The sequence below is a fragment of the Glycine soja genome, chromosome 8, assembly GCF_004193775.1.
Source record: "Glycine soja cultivar W05 chromosome 8, ASM419377v2, whole genome shotgun sequence".
In the NCBI taxonomy this organism is placed as follows: domain Eukaryota; kingdom Viridiplantae; phylum Streptophyta; class Magnoliopsida; order Fabales; family Fabaceae; genus Glycine; species Glycine soja.
This window is the reverse complement of record NC_041009.1, coordinates 42,181,744-42,193,516: the sequence shown is the minus strand read 5'-3', so window position 1 is coordinate 42,193,516 and position 11,773 is coordinate 42,181,744. Positions and strand designations below refer to the sequence as shown.

The window sequence follows — 11,773 nt, the reverse complement described above, 5'->3', positions numbered from 1 at the left end:
TATTTTTTTTATTTAATTTGAAAATTAGCTACAATTATACATTTTTAGCAAAATAAAATATTTCTCAATATAATCAGAAATTTGATTTTTTTGTTTGATTATTTTGAAAATATTTAGCGCACTAAATTTTTTGAAAGCTATTTCTTTAAAAATAAAAATGATTTTCCATGAAAACAAATAGCCTCCTAGATGTTAATTAATATTATTTGCTTTCTATGTTATTTAACGAACTAAACTAATTATAATCCACAAAATATTTCTTATAATATTTATTTTATTTCTCTCAGTTAGATACTTATCTTAACATTCTTTTCTCTTCCAATCCCTTTATATATATATATATATATATATATATATATATATATATATATATATTCTTTTTTCTCCAATAAAAAAATAGTTGTGTCTGAATTGAAAGTAATTTCCGCGTGAAAACTATGGCTGAAGTGACAGGTCAGCTACTAACACATGACCCTACTACGTGACATTTTGCATATTCCACTTTCCTACAAATAGAGCCACTCCTAAATTGGAAAGGCATCCATTTTGCATATTCAACCCTTCATCTCACACTATCGCTTTTCATCCATTTTCTTTTCCTCTCTCAACCTTGATCCTCAAGCACCTAGGGAATTGTTCCATATTTTTTAAGCCCTTTTTATGCTAACTTTCACTTAATCATCAATTGTTTTATTCCCATGTGTTGTTGGTCTTTTCCTTCATTTTTATTTTGCCTATAATTTGTTCCTCTTGCCTATTCTATTAACCTAGCTATCTCCAATTTGGCTATATTTTTCTCTTTTGGCTTTTACCAACAAATTTGATTTCCTTCAACTATGGTTAATACCATATCATCCACAACCAACAGCAACTTCTATCATCAGTTGCATACTTTCAACTATGATGACAGCAACAATAATCACCTCTATGATGCCACTTTCTCTCCATATTTGAATGGCAACAATGAAGGGACCACTATTGTAGGAAGGCTTGGTGAACCAAGCCAAAAGCTTAACCCTTTGAAGTCCCCTCTTCAAAAGCTAGAAAAGAAAGAAGAAAATGGAGAAATAGGAGTGTTTGGTGCTGAAAAATACTTCAATGTGGAAGTTGAGACCCCAAGATCTACCACCAGCAGCATAGCCACTCCAAAGTACCTGCACCGCCAGAGAGATGAACCAATGGCTATAATAGCAACTAGAAAGCACGGACTTCCTTATGGAACTCCAAGCATTCGATCTGAATCAACAACTTGCAACAGCCAAAGTGCACTACTTCAAAGTGGAATGATGATGAGGAATTCTTTAAGAAACAAAAAGGACAACAACAAGAAGGGTCATCAAGCCAAGAGTGTGCTAGCTGGCCTTAGCTTCAAATGCTCTTGTTCTGACAAGGATTCTGTTGATGCAGGTGAAATCAGTTTCAGCAAACCTGCCACTTATGGTGCAGTTCATGACAAAAAAACTAGAAGAAAGCTTGTGGATATTGCTGCTCTTGATGCTAGCCATTCAATCAAAATAAGCAAGCCTAATGCAGAACTCTTGAAAATCAACAATGTTTACTTCCAAACGCAAGAGGGTACTTTTGGGAATAGGCAAAAAAGCAGCTTGGCATTCTCACCCTTGAGTTCTGCCTCAGGAAACCAAAACCATATTCTTGTCACCAAAATGCAACAACAACAACTAGATGAAGTAGTAGAAGCTGAGAAGCCAAGAAACTCAATAGAGGTGTTTGGCTCCCCAACAATACTGAAAAACAAGCTCAAGTCATTGAGCTTTGATAGAACCACAACAAGGTTTGCAATGGCCTCATCAAGAGATGGCACTCCTAGACTATTATTGGAGGAAATTGATCACTCAAACTACATCAATGATGCTGCTAGTGATGCAAGTTCAGACTTGTTTGAGATTGAGAGCATAAAGAGCAAAACCAACCCTTTTCTTGCAAGGCAAACATCAGATGCTGCTGCTTCAAGCTGTGTGAGCCCCACAAATGGCTACGCACCAAGTGAGGCTAGCATAGAGTGGAGTGTGGCCACTGCCAGTGCTGCAGTTATGTCAGACTGTGAAGAACAGATGTCTGAGGTAACCATAAGAAGTCCAATAAGAACAACAACTAAAACAACATTTGCTAATGGAAAAGCAAAATCTACCACCAAAGAAGTTCAGAGAATTAGGCGCCCTAGCATGTTGTTGGGTTGCAAGAACCACAAATCTGTTAGAGTTGCTGGTGATGCTTATATAACATATGAGAATCCAAGTTCTACACCAAAACTTAGGAGCAGAACTAATAGTTCCTCTCAAGTGGCAAGGTTTCCTTCAGAGACAAAACTGGGAAATTTTGGTGCAAAACATGGACAACATCATCATCATGCTTATGCCACACCATCACCACTGCAGCACTCTCACTCACCACATGCCTCAAAACTACTTTACATTTAGCACTAGTTTGAGATATTTTTTGGTTTTGGAACTTGTTCAATTATGTTAAGTTTGAGTATATGGAAAAAGTGAGAGAAAAAAAGCAAAGTGTGCATCTTATGGGCTTAAAATTCCCACGTCAAAAGTAGGGTTAAGGTGTCTCTTGTGTACTACTATACTACCATATCCCTTTTAGTAATCTTGCTGTATTTTTCTGTTGGCTTTTGATTGATATCATATATTTTTTTTTTTCATTCCGATTTTGCAGTTTCTGGTTAAGAGAAAGTGATGAAGAAAATGGATGTTTTTTGTAGTCGTGCTTTTGGTCTCATAAAAAGAAAGGGATGTGAAAGTTTTTATGCATTTTGTTGGATCTGGTGATCCTAGGATTAGAATCATGTCCAGAAAGTTCATTTAGCATAAATGCAAACACTTTTTCCTTTTTACTTTTTAAGATATTTTTCTAAAGGGCCACCTGTAAAAGAAAAACAGTATACCTTGCCAAATTTCTTACTGTGAAATTGTCGGCTATATTTGAAATAGTACATTCAATTCCAACAAACAAAAGAAAATCATAAAGTTATAGCAAACCCCGCAACGTACTCTTTGAAATTTTGTATAACTCAATTTCAAAAAAGTTAGCTTATGTGTCAGAAATGATTATTCTTTATATATATACATTATTTTGACTATATATATCACTAGTTAATTAACACATGAGATCCTCAACAATTACTCTTTAATTATACAATGAAATATTTTACATGGAAAAAGTACAGGCACAATATGCATTTATCTTATTTAGCACTTCAGTCTTCTTCACTAAAGCTGCTACACTGAAACAAGCTATATATATGCTAGTATATATATGCTAGTGATTTCTTCTTCTATTTTGTAATCAATAATGCAAAATTCATGCTAGGGGCTCATTTGAATTATATGATGGTGTTACATTGCATGCTCACTATTAATTCTTTCCATTGATGATATGGGGAATACTACTAATTAATTGTGAGCTTTATTGATCACACAGCTATTCAATAGAGAACCTTCAAGATTCAAGAATAGAATGTCGTTACAGTGACATGCAACTAACGAAAGCGACACCTATATATGAGAACCAATGAATTTTATCTTCTAAAATAAATTCTAAACCACCTCTTAAATGAGGCTGTCCATGCAAGCTACAATAATGTTTTTAGCGGCATAGGTCAATGTCCCAGATAGTAGTACCAGATATGTATTGCAAATTGGAAGGCTAAAAATTGTTCAACTTCTTAGGAATCTGTGCATTAATGTTGAATAATTGACTAACTATGTGATGACATTTAAGGTCTTTGATTTTGCTACAGAAGCCTTTCGTGGAGCTAAATTAGCCTGACAAAAATTCAGAATTTGAAAAATTAAATATCCAAAGAAATTAATGTTTGTCCCAGGGCCATATTCTAGAAATTTAATATCTTCATCATGTGCCAAGAAATTTATAAAGGTATATTTGTTCCAACTTAAAAGATGAATACGACCTATCGATCATAATGAAGAAGCTATAATTAAGAAGAGAGAGAATTGGAAAAAACTGTAATTTAACTAGTAGATATTTATTGGCAAGTAATATTTTAAAGACCTTGATTTTTTTTAAAGAAAAATCATGTCTTAAGAGTTGAATTTGATGAATAAAACAATACACATTGAAAGATTTTTTTTTTGTTGTTGAATACATTGAAACAGTTTTATCTACTTAAGTTGGCATATTAATCTCATTTAAAAAATATTCATCTCATCTCAAATTGATTCAGATTCGAAGTAATATTTGAACAGTGAGAATCTCAAACTATAAGGAAAAAATGCAAATTAAACTTGAGATTACTAAAATGATTATGATTTTACGACTTTATAAATATAAATTTTAAAATGAGTTTATTTGTAAATAATACAAGATAAAATATTTTATTTTACAATTTTTAAGAATTATAATAATGTATTTAATTTAAATAAAAATAAATACTTTCTTAACTATGTACTTCACATATAAGTTTTTTTTTAAAAAAATATTATTTTCCACTTATATTTTTTTAAAAAAAATCCTTACTCATGTTTTTCACAACTCTATTTTTTTCAACTATTGTAATTAAGACCTTTGATTCTAAGATACAATCTTGAGATGTCTTAACAAATTTCTTTCATTTAGATCGAGTATGAAATTAATCTAAAGAAATCAATGTCAGGTCTCTCACCACTAGAGGTAGACCGAAACTTAAATGACAAGAGAGACCAATAATAAAATAAAATTCATCTAATATATAGATCATGAAAAATATTCATAAATTGATGTTCCAAAACGTTAATTATAACAATAAAAATTATAATGTCTTGGGCTGATGGGCCTTCAAGAATTTGAAAATTATAATAGTTTTCTATAAGTAAACTTGATCATATAAAGATTAGTAGTTATAAATTAACAAAGCTCAAGAAAAATAATTATTAATTATATAATAACTAGAATTAATCAAATATAATATTCAAATAATTTTTTTTAAAATTACTATTGATTTTATAATTTAAAATGTGAGGCGATAAAAATTAATTGTATAATAACTAAAATTTGATTAAAAAATATAATATTTACATATTTTTTTCAGAAAATATAAAATTATTATTGATTTTATAATTTAGAAAAAAGTCAGGAGATAAAAAAAAATTATATAATAAGTAAAACAAATATATAATCTTAAGATAAAATTTCTTTTAAAAAGAAGATAAAATTACTATAAATTTTATAATTTAAAAAAGCCAAGGATAAACATTGATTGTATAGTAAGTAGTGACTAAAATTTAATAAAATATAATATTTAAATAAAATTTCTGAAAAAAAAAAGATTTTCTTATTCATATGATAGTTTACAACTTTAAATAAAAAAACAAAGATATTTAAACAACCAAATTGACAATTTTCTCCTAGTTCCCATAAGTAATTTACGCACAAGGAAACACCTACGGTTGATTGAGAATTTTGGTATTAAGTTTGAAAACTATAAATCAATAAAAAAGAATTTAATTTTTAGGACTAATAATACTAAACCAAAACACTTTTAAGGTTCTTTGTTTTTAAACTAGCAATCGTATAGATTTTTAATTTAACAAAGCTTATTTCTTAGAAACATATAATAAGAACAAACTTTATAGTGAGTACTAACAAAATGAGTACTATGGGTATAGTAGTTGATTTTCACAAATGTAAGCACTTTTTGTATACATATAAAATAACACTTGGATTAACAACATTTACAAATATAGTAGTATATTTTAGTAACACCGTATTGTAAAACATGCATAATTAAAAGCAGTAAAAAATGAGCTATAGACAAAAAAATGAGTTATAAAAAGAAGAAAGAGTTATTGAAAAAGAAGAAAGAGTTATTGAAAGAAGATGTCATTGAAAGGATTATTACTCTAGTAAAGAGAGAAAAAATGGACAAGAATATACATGTTTTTATAACATCTAAAAGTATCTAAAGAGTCAACTAATGTTTGAAGACACATGTTATTTGGAAGACTGGTTATTTGTATTTTCTACAAATAGGCAAAAATGTATTATTTGTACACCAAACTCTATCACGCTCATGACTTTCAGTTATGAAAACATGTACTTCTTATCTATTTTTTTTCTCTAGTAAAGTAATCCTTTATATGACATCTCCTTCTTTCAATAATTTCTTTTTTCTTTCTATAACTTCTTTCTCTGTATATATATAACTCATTCTTTTCTACTTTTAATTATATATGTATGCATGTTTTACAATATGGTCTTATTACAAATATACCATTGTATTCGTAAGTGTTGTTAATTCAAGTGTTATTTTATATTTATATACCAAACTTATATTTGTGAAAATCAACTACTATAACCATAGTACATGTTTCGTACCCATTATAAAATTTGTTCTTATTATAAATTTCTAAGAAATACACTATTTATTAAATTAAAAATCTAAACAATTACTTAGTTTGAAAACAAAAAACCCTTTGATTTAGTATCAGTAGTCCTAAAAGTTAAATTCTTATTTATTGATTTATAGTTTTTTAACCTAATATCAAAATTCTCCTTTAACACCTGCACATAAGCTATTTACGCAATAGTCACGCTATTAGTATTTACACTATTTTTGTTAAGCGCACCCTACTCTTTCATTTTTTTTACACTCACACTCACACATTCATACATTGATTTTAATATTCAGAAAAAAAAAATCAGGGGGCCAATGCCCCATACGTTTTTCAAAATCTCTTTAACAAAATGATTAAAAAGAGAAGAAAAAAGAATTGTAAAATAAAAAAAATGATAAGATAGATAATAAAAAATACTATAAAATATATTATGAAAACAAAATAACTTTTAAAAAATAAGCCTTGTTGGCCGCCTGAGCCACAGTTATAAGTGTTATTTAACTTATTGTGTATATCGTGATAACCAATTATCGTCATCCATCCAGCAACAAACTACTTTAGTCCATTGGGAAGCCAAAAAGTTTTTTATTTTTTATATAGTAATAATTTATTTTTTTTGGAGAATCTGGAAGTATGTATAAGAAATATTAAAAGTACGTTTCATGTTCTATATAAAACATAATAATCATATACTTGTTTATTTCTTGTTAAATTATCTAAAATCAGATTGAAAACTAATGTGATTCAATCAAATAGTTTGGGTTCAAATTGTGATTTTAGATATAAAATAAATCATATTAAAAAAATATCCTTCGTATCAATAAAAAAAAAAACTAATTTTTGTGTGGACTGTCTACTTAAAATGTTTTATGCACACATCTCTTTGGTTCCTAAGAATAACATCCTGCATAGTGAATAAACCCCCACGCAAATATTACTCCATATGTGCAATAATAGGGTGCACTAGAATACAAATGATAAATGCATACATCATGTCATTGAATCATTATTAGGTGTGGGTTCCAAGATAAAAATAAATAAATTGTAATTTTGATTCTCTCGTTCTTTAAATTTCTGATTTTAATTTTCTAAAATTTTATCGCAATATCTAATTTTCTTAATTTTTAAATTTTATGATTTTCATCCTTCCGTTAATTTTTATTTTTATGCGTTGACTGTTGTATTATTGGTGTTGACTGTCTATCAAGATGACTTGGAACGTTGAAGATGAGTTTATTAAAATAAAAACATGGTTATTGTTTAATTTTAATTAATTAAGTCAAAATCATTTTTTAATAAAGTTAAAGGAATTCCAATATCATTTGCGACACCAACTAAGTAAGCCAGGAAACACGTTAATCCATGCAGAAGATGAAGATTTTGGAAGCTTCATCAGCGGAGACGAAAAAGAAAATGATGAAGATGATAACAAATGAATGGATAAAGCTAAGCGTGGTGAGGGGGGAGTTCTTGAGCTGTCAAATCTCTTCAATTTAACACAATTTCTTTTATTATTATTTTTACTTAATTTAATTAAAATAAACCATAATCACACATATTAGAAATAAGTCATCAAAATAGACCGTCAACGTCAATAATATAACAGTCAAGATAGAAAAATTGATAAAAGAATCAAAATTACACAAGTTTAAAAATTAAGAGATTAAATGTTATAATAAAATTTTATAAGGATCATAATCACAAATTTTTTAAAAAAGACTAAAATTATAATTTAATAAGAAAAAATTGTCTTTTACGAATTTTTTATTCGTTACGGGAAAATCTATCTTATTCATAACCATTGTTTGGACACGAGTTAAACTTTCTCAAAAATAGAATCAACGAGACACACAGTAAGCAACAACAATGGAATATTTTGGAAATAAAAGAATCACGATCTTAGCAGGCAGAAACGCAAAATATCACCAATAACCACTGAACTGACTGAAGTCAGCAATAAGAGAGTGAAAATGACACTGCTGTAGATAGCCAATTCCTCAAATTCTTTATTAAAAATCTAACTAAGTATGGACAATAGGGAAAGAAAAATAAAGATAGGACACTGCGGTAGATGTTATTTACCTTGAGATATCCATCTTAACTAAATCTAAAATGTCATTTTTAGTTTTCCTCTCATCCTCTTCATCAAACAACAAACCCAACAATCTATTCAACTCGTCAATACCTCATAGAGCCTTCTTTATATATGTCAAAATCTCCTTAATTTGTTTTCTTATATTTTTTTTCTCAATGTGTGTTATGCATCAATCACTCTTTGTATATATAATCGTTTGTGTCCCATCTTTTCTTGGATGAACACATATTCATCTAGCAATAGGAATCAAGAAAAGGAACATAATTTGATAATTTTGTTATAAAATATATAATGAGTCTAATTGAATAAAACTTTAATCCAAAGTTTTATGTTTTTAGATTCATAAAGTAAAGCATAATTTATATTGGTAACCATGACATTTTGGTCTCAAATTATGAATAACGAGTATGAAATTCTGGACTAGATATTAAGTGTGGTAATCCCTAATTATGAGGTGATAATTATAATGTCTGGAAGGAAAGAAAAATTCTTCATTTAGACTAGATAGACAAAATTCTTCTTCATTTAGATTAGATAGACATATATTATGTTATTAGGAAGAATGAACCAACAAATATTAATCAAACCAACACTCTAGATGTTGATCTTTATGAAAAGTGACGGGGCTAATCACCTCTATGATTTACACAAAGACCAAGATATCTACTAGTATCTAAGGTTCTGTCGAACAACATAATAATGTTAATAATCTCCTGAAGGCTATAGTGATGAACAATTTACTACATCTCACAAGTCTCTTACAAACACTCTTACAATGCAATTCTCATTCTTGAAGCTCATTGGAATAAGAGGTGAGTGTGTGATCACATCATAAACATAAGGTATATAGTGACTTAATTGAAAGGTTTGGGGTTACCAGATTAGAATCTTTTTTGGTACATTACATTTTTGCACCCTATCTCATTGTTTCAAGATCTCTTACAACATACATAAATATAAGTGGTCAACTTATGAGTTACTAACCATGTGTGTTCAAGAAGAGAAAATATCAATAATGGAAGAGGGTGAAAAAGTGAACTTAACTACTTCAGAAAAGAGTAATAATAATCAGACCAATTATAAGGGAAAGATTATTGAGTAGCATGTAATAAGGAAAGAATTAAAGTGTTTCTTATGCAAGAAAGCACACATGAAGAAAGATTGTATAAAGTTTAAGAACTGAGTTGACAATAAAGATATTTTACATTTGTTTTTTATGAATCTAGTATGCTTAGTGCTAATTTTGACACACGATGGATTGATTTTAATTCAATAATTCATGTTTCTAATACCTTGTATGCTATGAAAAATTGAAAAAATCTCGTGGGAAATGAACAATACATTTATTCAAGAGTAAATACGAGTTCACATGTGGAAGCCATTGGGACGTGAAATTTGATTTAAGTAGTAGTTTTATTTTAAGTTTAGAAGAAAAATAAGAAAAATTCTATGTTCCATGTTTTTCTAAGAAATTAATTTTCATTTTCCACTGGTTTTCTTCGATATTCATATCCTACAAGGTATTAGAAACATGATTTTTTTGGGTAAAAATGGATTATTGAATTAAAATCAACCCACCATGTGTCATTATTGACACTAACCATATTAGATTCAAAACAAATAAATACCAAAAGAGTATCTTTCTTTTCAAGTCAATTTTCCAACTTTATGTAGTTTTCTTCAAGTGTGCCTCCTTTTTATAAAAGAAAACACTGAGTCTTTTTTTATGACTTGCTGAGCAAGAATCTTGTCCTTAATATTGGCTTACTCTTATTCTTTCCAGAAGTAGTCAAGTTCAGCCTCTCACCCTTTTGCATTATCAATATTTCCTCCTATTGAACACATAGGATCAGTAATTCATTAATTGATCACTTATATTTATGTGTGTTGTTAGAGATCTTGAAAATGACATACCAGTGAGATAGGATGCATAAATGTAGTGTACCAAAAAAGATTCTAACATGATAAGCTCCAAATGTAACACCTTGATATTTGTTTTCCTACATTAAATAAATATATGATAAATTGAATTTTTTTTCTAATAATTAAATAAATAAATATTATTTTAAATTACTATTGTGGAAAGATAAAATGAGTTTATTTAAAAAAAATTAGAATGTGTTTTATGAGTTAAGTTTTAAGCTTTCTCTCATGACTCATAAGCTTTTTTCCTCCAACCCTTAATTAGTGCGTTAAGTAATTGCCAATATAGGACAAAACATTTTTTTTCCTCTTTTTCCAAAAGAGCTTGAAACCTAAACCTCTTCCTTTCTCTCTTTGGATTTTGGTGCCATTGTAGAGTCAATGATGAAATGATCATCACACAAAATTTTGCCACTGGAGCTGTGAGCTAGAGTCAGAAGGAGTGTCTCTTCTCTGTGTTTCTCTTCTATTTAGGTATTAGAGGAGTGAGATTACAATTTTGTATTTTTCCACTTTTTGCGTCATTTAGGGTTCTTGGTAATCAAATTTGGAATTAGTAAATTGTTAATAGAGAAACATAGAGAAGAAACACTCCTTCTGATTCCAATTCACAACTCTAGCAATGAAATTTCATGCAATGATCCTTTCATTGACTCTACAGTTGCACCAAAATCTAGAGAGAGAAAGGTAGAGATTTAAGTTTCAAGCTTTTTTTTTAAAACGAGGAAAATTTGTCATGTTCTCTCATTGGTAATGACTGAACATATACTAACTAAGAATCACAAGAAAAAGTTTGATCCATGAGACAAAACCCAAAAGTTAACTCATAAAACACATTCTAATAAAACTTTTTTTTATTAACATAAACCCATTTATTTTTCCAAAATAACATTTATTTATTTATTATTAAAAACATTTTCACAATATATCTTATATTTATTTAATATAGGAAAACAAATATCTAAGTGTTACACCAAACCTTTTATGTTTAGCCACTATATCCCTTATGTGCATAATGTGACCATCACACCTCATATCCCAGTGAGTTTCATGGATGAAAACTGCATTCTAAAGGTGCACTGCTAAGGGACTTGTTAGTTGTAGTGAATTGTTCATCAATAGCTTTCAAAAGATCCCTAATGTTATCACATTATCATGTTGTTTGACAAAACACTACTACAAATAATGGCTTTAACATCGCTAAGTTAACATCGATTTTACGTAAAATCGATGTTAACAAAAATACGGTGACAATCTTATAAATAACATGAGTTTTGATAACATTGGTTTTACCAAAAATCGATGTTACTGAAGAACGTAGAGAAAACTCAACATCGGTTTTTTGAAAAACCAATGTTGAGGTTACTTCGTTAGCATCGGTTTTTTTATAAAA

The 11,773-nt window shown here is 29.0% G+C and overlaps 1 protein-coding gene across 1 annotated transcript; it reads left to right on the top strand.

Moving 5' to 3' along the window:
- The first annotated feature begins 557 nt into the window (after positions 1–557).
- LOC114424436 (protein PHYTOCHROME KINASE SUBSTRATE 1-like) lies at positions 558–2,780 on the top strand. The gene has a single exon (XM_028391286.1). It carries the CDS (start codon positions 837–839, stop codon positions 2,436–2,438), a length of 1,602 nt encoding a protein of 533 aa, XP_028247087.1. The 5' UTR covers positions 558–836; the 3' UTR covers positions 2,439–2,780.
- Positions 2,781–11,773: the final 8,993 nt, after the last annotated feature.

Excerpts from the sequence above, each read along its gene's own strand:
- LOC114424436 (XM_028391286.1), top strand. The coding sequence starts at position 837 with ATGGTTAATACCATATCATCCACAACCAACAGCAACTTCTATCATCAG.